This window comes from Delphinus delphis, chromosome 10 (assembly GCF_949987515.2).
Source record: "Delphinus delphis chromosome 10, mDelDel1.2, whole genome shotgun sequence".
Taxonomy (NCBI): Eukaryota; Metazoa; Chordata; class Mammalia; order Artiodactyla; family Delphinidae; genus Delphinus; species Delphinus delphis.
The window spans coordinates 97,228,292-97,247,423 of NC_082692.2; the positions used below are offsets into that span (position 1 = coordinate 97,228,292).

Genomic DNA, 19,132 nt, shown 5'->3' on the forward strand with positions numbered 1-19,132 from the left:
CTGTCATTCTGTTTGTGCTGTTAAGTAGCTGGCTGAGCAGGGAGTTTTCTCATGAATTTGGCCAAACCTTGGTCTGAATGAGGCAGATTCTGGGGTAATAGAAACGGGTTTCATTTTCTGAGATAGATAGGGCTCTTTGGCGGGGCTTATTTTCTTCTCCTCGTTCTGGCGTCCATAACTTGTAGAACAGCATCGATCACTAGGAGTATCATGCCAGTCATGCCATTAACAATTCCTTAGGAGTCCCATTAAAAAACGAAAAAGAAACAGATAAAATCCATTTTAATAATATACTGTAATATATTCAGAATACTACCAATTTGACATGTAATCAGTGTTATAAATGATTTAGATATTTGGCACTGGTTTTCTTTTTACTAAATTTTCAAAGTCCATTGTGTATTATATTTTCACAGCACGTTTCAGTTCAGACCAGCCACATTTCCAGTGCTCAGCAGCTCTTGTGGCTCACGGCTATTGCACTGGACAAGCTCTAGATCATCATGGGTGTCCCTCTTACAACCTCCACATCCTTAGCCCAGTGCTATCTCATCCCTCCTGCTCCAAACACAACCTCTCCCACTGGGGTTTCCCTGTTCTCCTGCCATCGTGGGGCTGGAGCCCCCAGTATTGGTCTCCTATCTTCAGTCTTTCTCTCCACCAGCTTTTGCCCTCAGCGTTAAAATATGCCCAGGTCTCTCTCATCCTGGAAAGGTCTATTGATGCCTTCTTGCCCTCATGCTACCGTGTCCAGGCAGAAGTTCCTGTCCCTGTATCCTGTCCCTTATGGGTACTGGCCCCTCCACACTCTGTAGCTTGACTCCCTGCACCGCCCGCCAACCACTGTGCTGAAACTGTTCTCAGAACTACAGGTAGCGCAGTCTAGGGATGGCTAAGAGCCCTAGGCTCTCAGGATGAGGCCTGTAGGGTGATCTAATCTCACCGCTGGGTGCAGGTTTGTGCTGGGCTGCAGTGGATGCATAGGGGAAGTGGTAAGAAAGCAGTCTTTTTTATGTCTCATCTTCGGATTCTGATCCAGTAAGTCTGCAGTGGGGCGTGAGAATCTGTATGTCTCAGATACTGAACAAGTATCTCAGGCACTTCCTTTCTGATTATAAAATAATGTTTCCAGTAGAAAATTTGGCCATATGTAAGATAAACTCTCTCTCCATGTATATTTGAACTTCTTATTCTGGAAAATTTCAACCTTAAAATGAAAGCAGAGAGAGTAATACAATGAGTCTCCACAAGCATTCATCATCACTTTCAACATGTATTAGCATCTTGCTTCGTGTATTTATCCCACATACTATTTTTCCTCTGGGGGGAATATTCTAAAAGCAAATCTCAGCAATCATGTAATTTCAGCCTTAAAATCTTCAGTGTGTAACTCTAACTGATAAAACACACTGTCTTACCCTACAACAACCCCCTTACCTCAACCTGATTCTTTCTCTATTGTTCCTTTCTACATTTATTACCATTTTTTTTTTCAATTATTTTATCACCTTGATATCCAGTTTGTACAGGAAAGGCAAGAAAAATACATCATTTTTCTCTACTTACTAATGTTCAAAATAAGGACAGTCTCTAGATCCATCCAGGTCTCTACAAATAATCCATCCAGGTCTCTACAAATGACTTTTTCTGGCTGAGTAATATTCCATTGTATATATGCACCACATCTTCTTTATCCATTCATTTGTCGACGGGCATTTAGGTTGCTTCCATGTCCTGGCTATTGTAAATAGTGCTGCAATGAACATTGGGGTGCGTGTGTCATTTTGAATCACGGTTTTCTCTGGTTATCTGCCCAGGAGTGGGATTGCTGGGTCATATGGTAATTCTAGTTTTAGTTTTCTAAGGACCCTCCATACTGTTCTCCATAGTGGCTGTATCAATTTGCATCCCCACCAACAGTGCAAGAGGGTTCCCTTTTGTCCACACCCTGTCCAGCATTTGTTGTTTGCAGATTGTCTGATGATGCCCATTCTAACTGGTGTGAGGTGATAACCTCATTGTAGTTTTGATTTGCATTTCTCTAACAATTAGTGATGTTGAGCACCTTTTCACGTGCTTCTTGGCCATCTATATGTCTTCTATGGAGAAATGTCTATTTAGGTCTGCTCATTTTTTGATTGGGTTTTGATTGCGGAGCACAGGCTCTGGACGCGTAGGCTCAGCGGCCATGGGTCATGGGCCCAGCCGCTCCGTGGCATGTGGGATCTTCCCGGACTGGGGCACGGACCCGTGTCCCCTGCATCGGTAGGCGGACTCTCAACCACTGCGCCACCAGGGAAGCCCTGTTTATTTTTTTAATATTGAGCTGCACGAGCTGTTTATATATTTTGGAGATTAATCCTTTGTCTGTTGGTTCGTTTGCAAATATTTTCTCCCATTCTGAGGGTTGTCTTTTGGTCCTGTTTGTAGTTTTGTTTGCTTTGCAAAAGCTTTGAAGTTTCATTAGGTCCCATTTGTTCATTTTTGTTTTAATTTCCATTACTTTAGGAGGTGGATCAAAAAAGATCTTGCTGTGATTTATGTCCAAGAGTGTTCTTCCTATGTTTTCCTCTAAGAGTGTTATGGTGTCCGGTCTTACAGTTAGGTCTGTAAATCATTTTGAGTTTATTTTTGTGTATGGTGTTAGGGAGTGTTCTGATTTCATTCTTTTTTTTTTTTTTTTGTGGTACACGACCTGTCACTGCTGTGGCCTCTCCCGTTGCGGAGCACAGGCTCCGGACGCGCAGGCTCAGTGGCCATGGCTCACAGGCCCAGCCGCTCCGCGGCATGTGGGATCCTCCCAGACCAGGGCATGAACCTGTGTCCCCTGCATCGGCAGGCGGACTCCCAACCACTGCGCCACCAAGGAGGCCCTGATTTCATTCTTTTACATGTAGCAGTTTTCCCAAACCAGTTATTGAAGAGACTGTCTTTTCTCCATTGTATATCTTTGCCTCGTTTATCATAGATTAGTTGACCATAGCTGCGTGGGTTTATCTCTGGGTTTTCTATGATTTCCATTGATCTATATTTTTGTCTTTGTGCCAGTACCATATTTTCTTGATTACTGTAGCTTTGTAGTGTAGTCTGAGATCAGGGAGTCTGATGCCTCCAGCTCCATTTTCTTCCCTTAAGATTGCTTTGGCTATTCAGGGTCTTTTGTGTCTCCATTCACATTTTAAGAGTTTTTGTTCTAGTTCTGTACAAAAATGCCACTGGTAATTTGAAAAGGATTGCATTGAATCTGTAGATTGCTTTGGGTAGTATAGTAATTTTCACAGTATTGATTCTTCCAATCCAAGAACATGGTGTATCTGTCCATCTGTTTGTGTCATCTTTGATTTCTTTCATCAGTGTCTTACAGTTTTCTGAGTACAGGTCTTTTACCTCCTTAGGTAGGTTTATTCCTAGGTATTTTATTCTTTTTGTTGCAGTGGTGAATGGGCTTGTTTCCTTAATTTCTCTTTCTGGTCTTGCATTGCTAGTGTCTAGGAATGAGAGAGATTTCTGTGCATTACTTTTGTATCCTGCAACTTTACCAAATTCATTGATTAGCTCTAGTAGTTTTCTGGTGGCATCTTTAAGATTATGTATAGTATCACGTCATCTGCAGACAGTCACAGTTTTACCTCTTTTCCAATATGTATTCTTTTTATTTCTTTTTCTTCCCTGATTGCCGTGGCTAGGGCTTCCAAAATTATGCTAATAGTGGTGAGAGTGGACATCCTTGTCTTGTTCCTGATCTTAGAGGAAATGCTTTCTGTTTTTCACCATTGAGAATGATGTTTGCTGTGGTTTTGTTGTAGATGGGCTTGATTATGTTGAGGTCGGTTTCCTCTTTGCCCACTTTCTGGAGAGTTTTTATCATAAATGGGTGTTGAGTTTTTCAAAAGCTTTTTCTGCATCTATTGAGATGATCATATGTTTTTCTTCTTCAATTTGTTAATATGGTGTATCACGTTGATTGATTTGCATATATTGAAGAATCCTTACATCCCTGGCATAAACCCCACTTGATCATGGCGTATGATCCTTTTAATGTGTTGTTGGATTATGTTTGCTAGTATTTTGTTGAGGATTTTTGCATCTATGTTCATCAGTGATATTGGTCTGTAATTTTCTTTTTTTGTAGTATGTTTGTCTGGTTTTGGTTATCAGGCTGATGGTGGCCTCATAGAATGAGTTTGGGAGGGTTCCTTCCTCTGCAATTTTTTGGAAGAGTTTGAGAAGGATGGGTGTTAGCTCTTCTCTAAATGTTTGACAGAATTCACCTGTGAAGCCATCTGGTCGTGGACGTTTTTTGTTGGAACATTTTTAATCACACTTTCAGTTTCCTTACTTGTGACTGGTCTGTTCATCTTTTCTGTATCTTCCTGGTTCAGTCTTGGAAGGTTATACCTTCCTTAGAATTTGTCCACTTCTTCCACGTTGTCCATTTTATTCACTTAGAGTTGCTTATAGCAGTCTCTTATGATGCTTTGTATTTCTGTGGTGTCTGTTGTAACTTCTCCTTTTTCATTTCTAATTTTATTGATTTGAGTCCTCTCCCTCTTTCCCCTGAGGAGTCTGGCTAAAGGTGTATCAATTTTGTTTATCTTCTCAAAGAACCAGCTTTCAGTTTTATTGATCTTTGCTAATGTTTTCTTTGTTTCTATGTCATTTATTTCTGCTCTGGTCTTTATGATTTCTTTCCTTCTACTGACTTTGGGTTTTGTTTGTTCTTCTTTCTCTGGTTCCTTTAGTTGTAGGGTTAGATTGTTTGTTTGAGACTTTTCTTGTTTCTTGAGGTCGGCTTGTATTGCTATAAACTTCCCTCTGCGAATTGCTTTTGCTGCATCTCATAGGTTTTGGATCGTTGTGTTTTCATTGTCATTTGTCTGTAGGTATATTTTGATTTCCTCTTTGATTTCTTCAGTGATCTCTTGGTTATTTAGTAACGTATTGTTTAGCCTCCATGTATTTGTGTTTTTTATCGTTTTTTTCCCCCTGTAATTGAGTTCTAATCTCATAGTGTTGAGGTCGGAAAAGATGCTTGATATGATTTCAGTTTTCTTAAATTTACCAAGGCTTGATGTGTGACCCAAGATGTGATGTATCCTGGAGAACGTTCCATGTGCACTTGAGAAGAAATGTAATCTGCTGTTTTTGGATGGAATGTCCTATAAATATGAATGAAATGTGTCTGGTCTTTTGTGTCATTTAAAGCTTGTGTTTCCTTATTAATTTTCTGTCTGGATCATCTGTCCACTGGTGTAAGTGAGGTGTTAAAGTCCCCCACTATTATTGTGTTAGTGTCAATCTCCTCTTTTATAGCTGTTAGCAGTTGCCTCATGTATTGAAGTGTTCCTATGTTGGGTGCGTATATATTTATAGTTATTATATCTACTTCTTGGATTGATCCCTTGATCATGATGTACTGTCCTTCCTTGTCTCTAGTAAGATTCTTTAGTTTGAAGTCTGTTTTATTTGATATGAGTATTACGACTCCAGCTTTCTTTTGATTTCCATTTGCATGGAATATCTTTTTCCATCCCCTCACTGTCAGTCTGTACGTGTCCCTAGGTGTGAAGTGGGTCTCTTGTAGGCAGCATATATGGGTATTATTTTTGTAACCATTCAGTGAGCCTGTGTCTTTTGGTTGGAGCATTTAATCCATTCACGTTTAAGGTAATTATCGATATGTATGTTCCCATGACCAATTTCTTAATTGTTGTTGGTTTGTTTTTGTAGGTCCTTTTCTTCTGTTGTGTTTCCCACTTAGAGAAATTCCTTTAGCATTTGCTGTTGAGCTGGTTCGGTGGTGCTGAATTCTCTTAGCTTTTGCTGGTCTGTAAAGCTTTTGATTTCTCTGTCGAATCTGAATGAGATACTTGCTGGGTAGAGTAATGTTGGTTGTAGGTTGTTCCCTTTCATCACTTTAATTATATGGTGCCACTCCCTTCTGGCTTGTAGAGTTTCTGCTGAGAAATCAGCCGTTAACCTTATGGGAGTTCCCTTGTATGTTATTTGTTGTTTTTCCCTTGCTGCTTTGAATAATTTTTCTTTGTCTTTAAATTTTGTCAGTTTGATTACTCTGTGTCTCGGCATGTTTCTCCTTGGGTTTGTCCTGCCTGGGACTCTCTGTGCTTCCTGGACTTGGATGGCTATTTCCTTTCCCGTGTTAGGGAAGTTTTTGACTATAATCTCTTCAAGTATTTTCTCGGGTCCTTTCTCTCTTCTCCTTCTGGAAGCCCTACAATGCGAATGTTGTTGTGTTTAATGTTTTCCCAGATGTCTCTTAGGCTGTCTTCATTTGTTTTCATTCTTTTTTCTTTCTTCTGTTCCACAGCAGTGAATTCCACCATTCCTTCCTCCAGGTCACTTATCCGTTCTTCTGCCTCAGTTATTCTGCTATTGAGTCCTTCTAGTGTATTTTTCATTTCAGTTATTATATTGTTCATCTCTGTTTGTTCCTTAATTCTTCTAGGTCTTTGCTAAACAATTCGTGCATCTTTTCGATCTTTGCCTCCATTCTTTTTTCGAGGTCCTTGATAATCTTCACTATCGTTCTGCAGTCTTTTTCTGGAAGGTTGGCTGTCTCCACTTCATTTAGTTGTCTTTCTGGGGTTTTATCTTGTTCTTTCATCTGGTACAAAGTCCTTTGCCTTTTCATGTTGTCTATCTTTCTGTGAATGTGGTTTTCCTTCCACAGGCTACAGAACTGTAGTTCTTCTTGTTTCTGCCGTCTGCCCTCTGGTGGATGAGTCTATGTAAGAGGCTTGTGTAAGCTTCCTGATGGGAGGGAATGATGGTGGGTAGAGCTGGGTGTTGGTCTGGTGGGCAGAGCTCAGTAAAAGTTTAATCCGTTTGTCTGCTGATGGGTGGGGCTGGGTTCCCTCCCTGTTGGTTGTTTGGCCTGAGGCAACCCAGCACTGGAGCCTATCCAGCTCTTTGGTGGGGCTAATGGCAGACTCTGGGAGGGCTCAGGCAAAGGAGCACTTCCCAGAACTTTTGCTGCTAGTGTCCTTGTCCCCATGGTGAGCCACAGCCACCCCCCACCTCTGCAGGAGACCCTTCAACACTAGCAGGTTGTCTGGTTCAGTCTCCTATGGGGTCACTGCTCCTTCCCCTGCTTACTGATGCACACACTACTTTGTGTGTGCCCTCCAAGAGGGGAGTCTCTGTTTCCCCCAGTCCTGGCAAAGTCCTGCAATCAAATCCCGCTAGCCTTCAGCATCTGGTTCTCTAGGAATTCCTCCTCCCATTGCCGGACCCCCAGGTCGGGAAACCTGACGTGGGGCTCAGAACCTTCACTCCAGTGGGTGGACTTCTGTGGTGTAAGTGTTCTCCAGTTTGTGAGTCACCCACCCAGCAGTTACGGGATTTGATTGTAGTGTGATTGTGCCCCTCCTCCTGTCCCATTGCGGCTCCTCCTTTGTCTTTGGATGTGGGGTATCTTTTTTGGTGAGTTTCAGTGTCTACCTGAACATGATTGTTCAGTAGTTAGTTGTGATTCCGGTGCTCTCGCGACAGGGAGTGAGCTCACGTCCTTCTACTCCACCATCTTGAACCAATCTCATGGATTTTTTTCTTAAAATATAAGTGTTTCAATCCATTACAGTTATTTTCTTTTTGATGTTTCCAGAGTTTATTCCTGTGTGCTTTTGATACAACCCTATCGTTTTTAATAGTTTGTTTTCTTTCTGTCTCATTAAGAAATCCTGGCCTCATCTTTTGTGTGTCCTTCCTGCTTCTGACCTTAATTTGCCATTTCTTTAAGAAGTTTTGGTTTCTTTTAGTGGGAAATAGTTTTTTGTTTTTTTTTTTTTACATCTTTATTGGAGTATAATTGCTTTACAATGGTGTGTTAGTTTCTGCTATATAACATAGTGAATCAGTTATACATATACATATGTTCCCATATCTCTTCCCTCTTGCGATTCCCTCCCACCCTCCCTATCCCACCCCTCCAGGTGGTCACAAAGCACCAAGCTGATCTCCCTGTGCTATGCGGCTGCTTCCCACTAGCTATCGATTTTACATTTGGTATTGTATAAATGTCCATGTCACTCTTCCACTTTGTCCCAGTTTACCCTTCCCCCTCCCCGGGAAATAGTTTTTAAAGACCACAGTCTGGATGGTAACTACTAGTATTGCTTCTAGGCCTTTTCAGCGCATAGATGATAAAAACATAGTTTTTAGAAGGAGAAAAATAGGACATGAGTTAATACTGTTATTTCCAAGTAAAACTTAAGGTCACTGTGCTTTTTCACTTCTTGGGTTTTATATTTAAATTCCTTTATCTTAAAAACCTTGATTTCTAATTACATTAACAAAATTATCTCTGTCTTGCTGTATCTTACCGTATCAACATAATACTTTCAAAATAAGACTACGACAATTACTACAAACCATAAAACTACTAAACGCAGTCTTAGGAATATACGGTCAAATGAGTTAACTATTTTCTCTGTGTGGTTATGCCAAGGGCTTGATATATACCTAACATTCCATCCAGTTGTTTTTTCAGTTTTTAGGGATTTTTTCCCCTTTACTTGTTAATTATTAAACATTACGTGGTTCCCAAGTCAATGCTATAAGACAAGGTACCTGCAGAGACTATTATCTTCCATTCCTGTCCCCTTCATTCTGTTCCTCCTTTCCTCTATAGGTAAGTATTGCGATTTTTTTCTTTCACCCATGAGTGATTTAGATGTATTGCTTAAATTTCCAAATATTTGAGGATTTTCCAAGTATTCTATTATTGGTTTCTAGGTTACTTCCATTATAGTGTGAGAATATGTTGTAGATAATTTTAATTCTGTTAGATTTGTTAAAGTTTGTTGTAGGGTCCAGAAATTAGTGTGTCTCGATGAGTGTTCCAGATGTGCTTGAATGCGTTTAAGTGCTGCTGGGTGGAATGTTCTGTGAGTGCCTGATAGGTCAAATTGATTGCCAGGTTTGTTTATGTATTCTGTAACTTCACTGTTTTCTAGTTCTGTGAGTTTTTGTTTCACATATTTTGAAGCTCTGTTTTAAGTGTATACATCTTTAGGATTGTTGCCTTCTTGATGAATTGACCCTTTTATTATTATGCCCCTTTTTATCCCTTATAAGTATTTCTCGTTCTAAAGTCTATTTTATCTGAAATTTTTTGTTCTAGAACCAGTTTTTTTTTTAAATAAATTTATTTATTTTATTTATTATTTTTGGCGGCGTTGGGTCTTCATTGCTCCGAGCGGGCTTTGTCTAGTTGTGGCGAGCGGAGGCTACTCTTTGTTGCGGTGCACGGGCTTCTCATTGCAGTGGTTTCTCTCGTTGCGGAGCACGGGCTCTGGGCATGCGGGCTTCAGTAGTTGTGGCTTATGGGCTCTAGAGCTCAGGATAAGTTGTGGCGCACAGGCTCTGCTGTTCCACGGCCTGTGGGATCTCCGCGGACCAGGTCTTGAATGTGTGTCCCCTGCACTGGCAGGCAGATTGTTAAGCACTGCTTCACCAGGGAAGTCTGATTTGTATAGTTTCTAATGAGAAGTTGGCTGTCATTCTTATATTTGTTCCTGTGTATGTAATATGTCTTTTTTTTTTCTGGCTGCTTATATAATTTTTAAGAAAGTTCAGTAGTATTATTGTATGTGTATTTTCTTCTGCTTGGGGTTCTTTAATTTCCTAGAATCTGTAGGGTTATAGTTCAAATCCAGCTGAGAAATTTTGGCTGTTTCTCTAAACATTGTTCTCTGTCTCCTTTGGAATCCAACTGACACGTATTTTAGACTACTTAATACTGGAGTCTCTGTGTTTGTTTTGTTTTGTCTGCTTTTCTCCCTGTGCTTCAGTTTGCATAGTTTCTATTGCTGTCTTCACATGTACTGATGTTTCCTGTCAGTGTCTAATGTGCTTTTACTCCCATCCAGGGTATTTTTCACTCCAGATATTGAATTGTTCATTTCTAGAGACTCCATTTGCAACTTTCTTCTATCTCCCATTTTTCTTATGTTCATTATCCTTTACATTCGTTTTTTTTTTCTTCTTTTTTTTTCTTGTGGTACTCGGGCCTCTCCCTGCTGTGGCCTCTCCCGTTGCGGAGCACAGGCTCCGGACGCGCAGGCTCAGCGGCCATGGCTCACGGGCCCAGCTGTTCCGCGGCATGTGGGATCTTCCCGGACCGGGGCACGAACCCGTGTCCCCTGCATCGGCAGGCAGACTCCCAACCACTGCGCCACCGGTGAAGCCCTCCGTTACATTCTTGAGCATATTTATAATAGCTGTCTTTCAGGTAGTCATCTGCTAATTCCGTGGTCTCTCTCCTGAGTCTGTGGCTATTCACTGTTTTCCTCTCCTGGTTATGGGTCATTTGCTTGCTTCTTTGACTGCCCAGTAATTTTGGATTAGGTGGTGGATGTTGTAAATTTTATGCTGTCACATGTTGAATTTTCTTGTTGTTCCTTTAAAGAGCGTGGGGCTTTGATCTGGCAGAAAGTGAAATTATTGGTGGATCAGTTTGATGCTTTCAAGGCTTGCTTTTAAGGTCCAGAGCAGCCTTTACTCTAGACCTGATTGAAGATACACCATTGACGCGTGATCTTTCTTAGGACTCGACCCAGTGCCCTTTGTATCGTGAGGCTGTTGCACTCTGGTTCTTGGGAACGTGAACTACTCGCCCTCTGTTGAGTTCCAGGAATGCTTGGCCCACTGCTCTTTGGTCACGAGAGTTTGACCCTTCCCGTAAGCAGGTTAGTACTTGGTCAGAAGTCTAGGAGACCCTCCTGCAGGTCCGAGGAGCTGGCTGTCTCTGAGCAGCTCGCTCTTCTCTAGTACTCTGTAAATGCTACCTTTGCCTTTCTGAACTCTCATCTGTCTTTTTAACTCAGTGAGGCCGCTCTGGATTCGATTTCCCTGCCCTTTCCTGGGAACTGCCTCCAGGAAGAAAGCTGCGGCCATTGTGGTGCTCCCTTCCCACACCCACTTTTTCCTCTTCTTCCAAACACTGCCTGTTGTCCTACATCGGAAAGCAGTTGTTTCATGGATTTTGTGTTTTTCTAGTTGTTAATGGCTTGAGGGAAACTCTTGGAGCTGTGAATCCTTCCTGTGTGGAAGTGGAAATCTCCCCCTTATGAATGGTTGGCCCTGCTCCTTGATGATTCGGAGTTTGAGGGGCTACCTTAATGTCATCCAGGGGTTTCTTTTGCTATCCTAGTTGCTTTGCTTTTGTGAGAGGATTGAAAATCAGTGTGGCTGCTACTGCCATCTTGCCCTAACTAGAATTCTCTGTGTATCTTTTAAATTACCCTTACATTCCTCTCATTTGGGCTTGGCAACTGCCCTGAAGATGGACACAACATGGCACTGCACTTGGTTGGCCTGTTTTGTTGTAACAAATTGGAGGTATCTCCCTTACCCCAGGAATGGCTAACGTGTTACCACCCTAAGCATAAACTGTTGACAGTGGTAATTTCATTTACTTCCAGATTATTCGATGGGATGGTGTAAGCTATAAACACAGCCTATGGCCAGGAGCCCAAGAAGCTATCACTAACCCACTGTGAGACATGGGACCAGTCCCTTCTCATTAATCATCTGTATATGGCACTGTAAGGGGGACCAGGCCTGCCCTTGGGAGCACGGAGCTTGTTAAGGAAGGCAGATACGTAGAGCTAACTAGAATTCAGTGTAATTTGTGTCCATTGAGAAGCCCGAGCAAAGGTGCTTCCTTGGCCTTTCTTTTCGCATCTGAATAATGGGAGGGAGGGAGCAGCAATTTTCCTATTGTTCTGTGCAGGCTAGGATTTTGCGGAATGCCTTGGGAGGTCTTGTGGGCCAGGCCCTCTGTCCTCACTTGAACCAATGTAGTTGCACTTTTTCCAATTTTATATGTTATGATGTAAGATTTATTTCACAACAGGGATTCTGCTGCTGAAAAATGGACAAAGAACAGGCAGAAGACGGGTCCACACTTAGCTGTGCACAGAACCTCCTGCAGTGAGCGGCCTGCCCTTTCCTTGGTGTGTGCGCACGTAAAGGCCCGGCGTGAGCTCCACTCCCCGATTACGGCTGAGGAGCCCCAGCAGCAGGTCGCGGATTCCAGCCTTGAGAGTTCTGAGCTGAGACAGATCAGGATGCCAACGGTGGCTTTAGCACCTGGTGGTGGACGGCCCAGGGCAGCTCTTGACCTTCTTGCCAGTTTCCTCATCAGTAAGTCAGGGGTGTGCGCCTACACAGGCTTTCTGTGCTGCTTCACTCAGGCCTCAGTAAATCCCAGCTACTGCTGCGACTGCTGCTTCAGGTCAGTGTCCCAGGGCCTCTGGTGAAAGGTGATCCTTGGTTCAGGGTCGCTTAGGACCAGAACCATGCTCTGCATACTCCGTGCTCTAAACTGTCAGCCCCACGACAGGCCAGCCTTGGGACCCAGACTTCTTAGGCTCCAGGGATGTGATAATAGCCTAGATTTCTGTGGCCTGAGGGGAATTTATTAGGCATTTTTTCTTTTTTTTAATTTACTTTTTATTTCATTTTAAAGTATAGTTGATTTTCAGTGTTGCGTTTATTTGAGGTGTAGAGCAATGTGATTCAGTATACACACATAACTGTACTCACTCGGATTCTTTTCCCATATAGGTTATGACGGAGTGTTGAGTAGAATTCCCTGTGCTCTACAATATTTCCTTCTTAATTATCGGTTTTATGAATATTAGTGATTATACGTTAATCCCAACCTCCTCATTTGTCTCCCCCACCTTTCCAACTTAGTAACCCTAAGCTTGTTTTCTAGGTCTGTGAGTCTCTCTCTGTTTTGTAAATTAGTTCAATTGTATCAAGTTTTGGATTCTACCTATAAGTGATATCGTATGATATTTGTCCTTCTCCGTCTAAGGTCTCTTAATATGATCACCTCTAGGTCCATCCACATTACTGCAAATGGAATTATTTCATTCTTTTCGAAGGCTGAGTAGTATTCTCGTGTATATACTTAACCACGTCTTCTTCATCCATTCATCGGTCGATGGACATTTTGGTTGCTTGTGAGTCTTGGGTGTTGTAAACAGTGACACAGTGAACGTTGGGGTGAAGCGTCTTTTCCAGTTATGATTTCCTTTGCATGTAAGCCCAGTAGTGCGATTTATGGATTGTATAGTAGCTGTATTTGTAGTTAAGGAACCTCTATACTGTTCTCCACGGTGGCTGTTACCAGTGTACTTTCCCATCAGTGGCGCTGGACGGTTCCCTTTTCTGCACACCCTCTCCATTATTTATTGTTTGTAGAGTTTTTGATGACGGTCATTCTGACTCCTGCGAGGTCGTACCTGGTTGTAGTTTTGATTTGCTTTTCTCTAAGTAGTAGTAATTTGGAGCATCTTTTCATAGGCTTTTTTTCTTTTCTTTCTTTCTTTTTTGTAAACGTGATTAAAACTTAACTCTTAAAATCGGTTTGTTGTTAAGTTTGCCAGTTTTTGAATTCTCATTCCATGACCTACCCCGGGACATTTATTAGAGTAGGTGTTATTTTAATACAGCACCGCAGCCCTTGTGAACGTTAAGTGCTCTTAAGCAGTGGTTTGAAAGTTGTAGTTACAGGTAATGGCCACAAGGCGGCAGGATTTCTTCATGTCGCACTCTGGTTACTGGGGTGACCAGAGCCTTAGGGCAAGTTGTATTCCTGGGTTGTCAATTAGAGTGGAATGTGCCAGCACAAACACCCGAGGGCGTGTGTCTCATTACTCCTTCCTCCTTATCCTGTGACCCCCAGATATATCCCAGCCTCCCGCCAGACTGCTATGCCGAGGGGTTGTCCTTTTCACGTGGGGTGACTCTAAGGAAGGAGGCTGGAGGTGGGATCCCCACCATCCGAGGCCATGGAAACCTGGTGACTTTTCAAATGTCTTTCAGCCCGAGGTTCAACCGGGCTGTTGGGTCCTGTAGCCTTGGTTCAGCTTCAAGAGGGGCCACCTGGATCCAAAGATTGTGGTCCCATCTGGGGGTTACCAGGCACTCGAGACCAAGGGGGCTTATAGCTGCCACATCCTCCCCAGCTCCCTCGGCCCCATGACAGTTCAGCCTTGGGACCCAAGTCTGCTTAGGGATGGGACAGCGGTCACGGGGGCCTGGGGGGAATAGCGGACTCATTTTTTAAAATTAAACTTTTATTTTATATTGGAGTATAGTTGATGTTTAACATTGTGTTTGTGTTAGGGGTACAGCAACATTATTCATTTATACACATACATATAATCTATTGTTTTTTGGATTCTTTTCTCATATAGGTTATTACGGTGGGCTGTGCTATAGAGTATTTCCTTGTTGATTATTTATTTTATGTATATTAGTGTGTAGATGTTCATCCCAACGTCCTAATTGATCTCTTCTTCTCCCCAGCTTTTTTATTTGGTAATCATAATTTTTTTCCCTAAATCTTTGAGTCAGTTTCTTTATTTCCTGTATTACTAAGGAAAATTAAAAAACAGAAACAAAAGTAATCCCTATACCCCAGGAAGCAGTGCAAGGGGGTGACATTGGTTGGGAAGGTGTAGAACATGGGGGAGTGGGGGCCTGTACCCACAGCTCTGGGTGAGTCGGAAACGTGTTTGCTATGTGACCTTGGGAAGTCACTTAATTCATGTGAACATCAGTTTTGTCCTGCTTAAGGGTTTTTTGGTGTGAAAATGAACTGAAGTTATATCAAATTCATGTAAGAAGTATTTAGAACAGTGCCTGGTGCACAGCAAGAATGCTGTAAATGGTGGCTATCAGGATAATTGAATGTCTCCTATGTGCAGCTGTCCTCATGGGACATACCGTGTTCAATCTTGACAGTGACCTGGGGAGGTGGGTGTTTTACATGGGAGGAGCCTGAGAAGTTCAGTGTTGTGGGCTGGACCAGAAAGCAGGTGTTCAGATTCAGGTGTGAGCGTTAAGGCCTCAGCTTTCCACCCCACCATGCTGCCTGGGGCAGGTGAGAGAGCCCGACCAGAGTGGGCGCTTAACCTCTGTTTCTGGAGTGAATGACCTAGGCAAGTGGGAGAGAAGGCTTGTGTGTCCCTTGAGAAAGGAGTAAGGCCTTGTCTTTGTGGGCGAGCATCAGGTGACCAGCATTCCCCCCAGAGCCTGGCCCCCATCCTCCCCGGAGCCCCGTCTGGCTGCTTCTCCAGCAGGTCGGGAGCTGGTTTCTTGGGCCCTTTGACCATGTTTGAGTCTTGGTGCCTCCGCTGGGTGTTGAGAAGAGGGCGGTGGGCCTGGCTAGTGATGATCAGGCTTGCACCCCTACTAAGCTTTTAGAGCTGGGACGTGCCTCAGCTCCAGGTGCGCGTGTGGGTCTCTGCATCAGAGCGAGTGGCTGGCTCATGGAGGCGGACTTCTGCTTCCTCTCTCCCTCCACCCAAGTAGTTCACCTGCTCTCCAATACCTTAGATTCCTCTAGTGGGGATAATGCCTTTCAAAGTGTGATTACCACTTAGAGGCAGATGCTTGCAAAAGAACGGGCTCGGTGAGCTATGCCACTGCATGGTCAGGTAGTCAGGTGTGTGGTCATGCATTTCTTTTTTTTGGCTTGTGGGATCCTCGAGCTCATGGCAGCCGAGCTCTTGGAACTCTCACACCTCCCTGAGAGAAGCCCCATTATTCAGATGAGGAAACTGCGGGGGAGCAGGGCAGGGACCATCTCCAACAGGGCTGGACTCCAGTCCTCTCTTCTGGGTGGTGGTGATGGCTCTGCTCAGCTTGGTCTTTCTTAATGTGCGGGCCTTTCTCCCCTCCCCCAGCCAGGTTCTGAGAGGGAGCAGAGTGCCCTGGGGGCAGGAGAGCCGGGACCTGGTGCTGCCACAGGTGAGCACACACAGATTGGCCTTACGCAGATCACTGAGCGTCCCCCTGCTCACGGCTGCCTCTCACAGGGGCTTGAGGGTTAACTGAGGTGATGGGTGTGCAATCCTTTGTAACCTGTCAAGTACCATGCAGGTGACAACAGTTTTTTGTACCCTGGCCAGCCTTTGCCACGTCAGATGTTCGCGGACGAAGAGCGCATCAACCACGTGGGGGATTCCTTACGTGCCCGCAGCGGCTCATCCCACAGGATGCCCAGGTGGTGACTCCTAAGGGCTTGGTGAGTTGTCTGTGTAGACGTTCTAGCGTTTCAGAGGAGGAGCTCACTTCTGGCTGGGCTCGGGCTGGGAGGGTAGGAAGGGCTCCGTGATCCAGGCGGCGGAAGTGGAGCAGGGCTTTGAAGGGAGGGCACCGCTGCAGGCAGAGGGGCAGGAGCGGGGGGGAACAGCAGGCGTGGGTGCAGACTGTCTGTGGCCCCAGTGAGAAGGCTGGGTGCTCGGAGGAGGGTGGCAATGGGGCGGGTTGTAAGAAAAGGCCTAGAAGGAGGTACGGGGTTGGGATAAGCACAGTTTGGAAGCTGGGGGCCCAAGGAGTTTGGGCCTGATCTGGAAGAGGGAGGCCACTGAAGGCTTTTGAGCAGAGGAGTGACAGGACACGACCTTAAAGACCTGGGAGGCTGCACCGTTATTTCACGGGGAGAAAACCTGAATGCCACAGGGACCACACTTTCCCCAAAGCCACGCAGCCCTCAGTGGCAGTGCCCGGACGCCTAGCCAGGCTCCTGAGCACGACGGGATGGGGCAGGGGAGCCAGCAGAACGCTGGTCATCCGATGACCGCCTGAATGAGATGGTCGTCAGGGGGCACTGGACCCTTGTGGAGACTCTAGGGACAGTGGGTGCCCGGGAGGGGCTGGACTGAGCCCCTCAGTAGAATGTGGGGACTGAGTACCTCCAGCTGGAAAACTTCTCACCACCAGTGCACTGGGGCGGGGGCCGGAATCCTCCCGCAGTCCCAGCAGAGTGTAAGTGTGTCACCTGGAGGCCTTCGCCCTTGCGGGCCACCTTGAGCTGATGCCTCTTGGCCTTGGGGCTCAGAAGGGCTGAAGGTGGAGCAGGTGGGGAGATGCTAGAGAAGGCCTGCAGCTTTTTCAGAGCGTGGCCCGCCCTGCCCCCCCCGGCCCCCAAAACCCCAAACGGACTATGGTGACCAGGCCCCACTGAGATGTGAGGCCTCCTTCAGTCCCGGCCCTGGAGACAGGAACTGCCAGTGTTGATCTTAGATAACACCCCGCAGGCAAACACCCACGCGGGCTGCTGCGTTCCCTTCCGGAGCAGAAAGGTGGCCTGCGGGCTGGAAAGCATCCGAAGCACATCCCGCAGAGCGGAGGCTGGTTGGGGGAGGAAGGAAGGATGCCGGAGCCACTGAGGGAGGGGGAGGCGGCACCCAGAAAGTACCTCGCTGCCCACCCCTGGCTGTGGACGGGGTGCAGGCTGGGGTGGGGACGCACGCAGACCTGAGCCCAGAGGCCTTTGAGGAGGACTGTGTGGCTCGGGGTGGGGAGGACTGTCCTGCCTCAGCACGTGTTTCCCCTCCTTTGAGTGTGGATAATGCCAAGGCCAGTCTGTCCGTCTGTCTTCTCTGAACCTTCCTCTGGATTGCTTGCTGGTTGGTGGTTTCCTTCCCACAGCAGGGCCTTGAGGGCCCGGCCTCATCCACAGATAAGGGCGCATCGTCACCGAATTAACTGCTGTATGTCAGTGGTGTCTGAGAACAAATTGTGTACACAGTCCACTGTCATTCTGTTTGTGCTGTTAAGTAGCTGGCTGAGCAGGGAGTTTTCTCATGAATTTGGCCAAACCTTGGTCTGAATGAGGCAGATTCTGGGGTAATAGAAACGGGTTTCATTTTCTGAGATAGATAGGGCTCTTTGGCGGGGCTTATTTTCTTCTCCTCGTTCTGGCGTCCATAACTTGTAGAACAGCATCGATCACTAGGAGTATCATGCCAGTCATGCCATTAACAATTCCTTAGGAGTCCCATTAAAAAACGAAAAAGAAACAGATAAAATCCATTTTAATAATATACTGTAATATATTCAGAATACTACCAATTTGACATGTAATCAGTGTTATAAATGATTTAGATATTTGGCACTGGTTTTCTTTTTACTAAATTTTCAAAGTCCATTGTGTATTATATTTTCACAGCACGTTTCAGTTCAGACCAGCCACATTTCCAGTGCTCAGCAGCTCTTGTGGCTCACGGCTATTGCACTGGACAAGCTCTAGATCATCATGGGTGTCCCTCTTACAACCTCCACATCCTTAGCCCAGTGCTATCTCATCCCTCCTGCTCCAAACACAACCTCTCCCACTGGGGTTTCCCTGTTCTCCTGCCATCGTGGGGCTGGAGCCCCCAGTATTGGTCTCCTATCTTCAGTCTTTCTCTCCACCAGCTTTTGCCCTCAGCGTTAAAATATGCCCAGGTCTCTCTCATCCTGGAAAGGTCTATTGATGCCTTCTTGCCCTCATGCTACCGTGTCCAGGCAGAAGTTCCTGTCCCTGTATCCTGTCCCTTATGGGTACTGGCCCCTCCACACTCTGTAGCTTGACTCCCTGCACCGCCCGCCAACCACTGTGCTGAAACTGTTCTCAGAACTACAGGTAGCGCAGTCTAGGGATGGCTAAGAGCCCTAGGCTCTCAGGATGAGGCCTGTAGGGTGATCTAATCTCACCGCTGGGTGCAGGTTTGTGCTGGGCTGCAGTGGATGCATAGGGGAAGTGGTAAGAAAGCAGTCTTTTTTATGTCTCATCTTCGGATTCTGATCCAGTAAGTCTGCAGTGGGGCGTGAGAATCTGTATGTCTCAGATACTGAACAAGTATCTCAGGCACTTCCTTTCTGATTATAAAATAATGTTTCCAGTAGAAAATTTGGCCATATGTAAGATAAACTCTCTCTCCATGTATATTTGAACTTCTTATTCTGGAAAATTTCAACCTTAAAATGAAAGCAGAGAGAGTAATACAATGAGTCTCCACAAGCATTCATCATCACTTTCAACATGTATTAGCATCTTGCTTCGTGTATTTATCCCACATACTATTTTTCCTCTGGGGGGAATATTCTAAAAGCAAATCTCAGCAATCATGTAATTTCAGCCTTAAAATCTTCAGTGTGTAACTCTAACTGATAAAACACACTGTCTTACCCTACAACAACCCCCTTACCTCAACCTGATTCTTTCTCTATTGTTCCTTTCTACATTTATTACCATTTTTTTTTTCAATTATTTTATCACCTTGATATCCAGTTTGTACAGGAAAGGCAAGAAAAATACATC

At 44.8% G+C, this 19,132-nt stretch overlaps 2 protein-coding genes across 11 annotated transcripts in view; one reads left to right on the top strand and one right to left on the bottom strand.

The window, feature by feature from the left end:
• Window positions 1-19,132, bottom strand: part of GHRL (ghrelin and obestatin prepropeptide) — a 100,111-nt gene that overhangs the window by 42,873 nt on the left and 38,106 nt on the right.
• LOC132432510 (collagen alpha-1(I) chain) overlaps window positions 1-19,132 on the top strand; it is an 86,212-nt gene that overhangs the window by 38,492 nt on the left and 28,588 nt on the right. For all 10 annotated transcript variants that reach the window (XR_009520922.2, XR_009520923.2, XR_009520924.2 and 7 more), the window contains exons 8-9: window positions 15,729-15,792; window positions 15,954-16,069. Coding sequence is in view for 3 of the 10 variants with exons in the window: in XM_060023050.2 (XP_059879033.1) it covers window positions 15,729-15,792; window positions 15,954-16,069 (180 nt within the window). In the remaining 7 variants the exon portion in view is untranslated. The remainder of the gene's footprint in view (window positions 1-15,728; window positions 15,793-15,953; window positions 16,070-19,132) is intronic.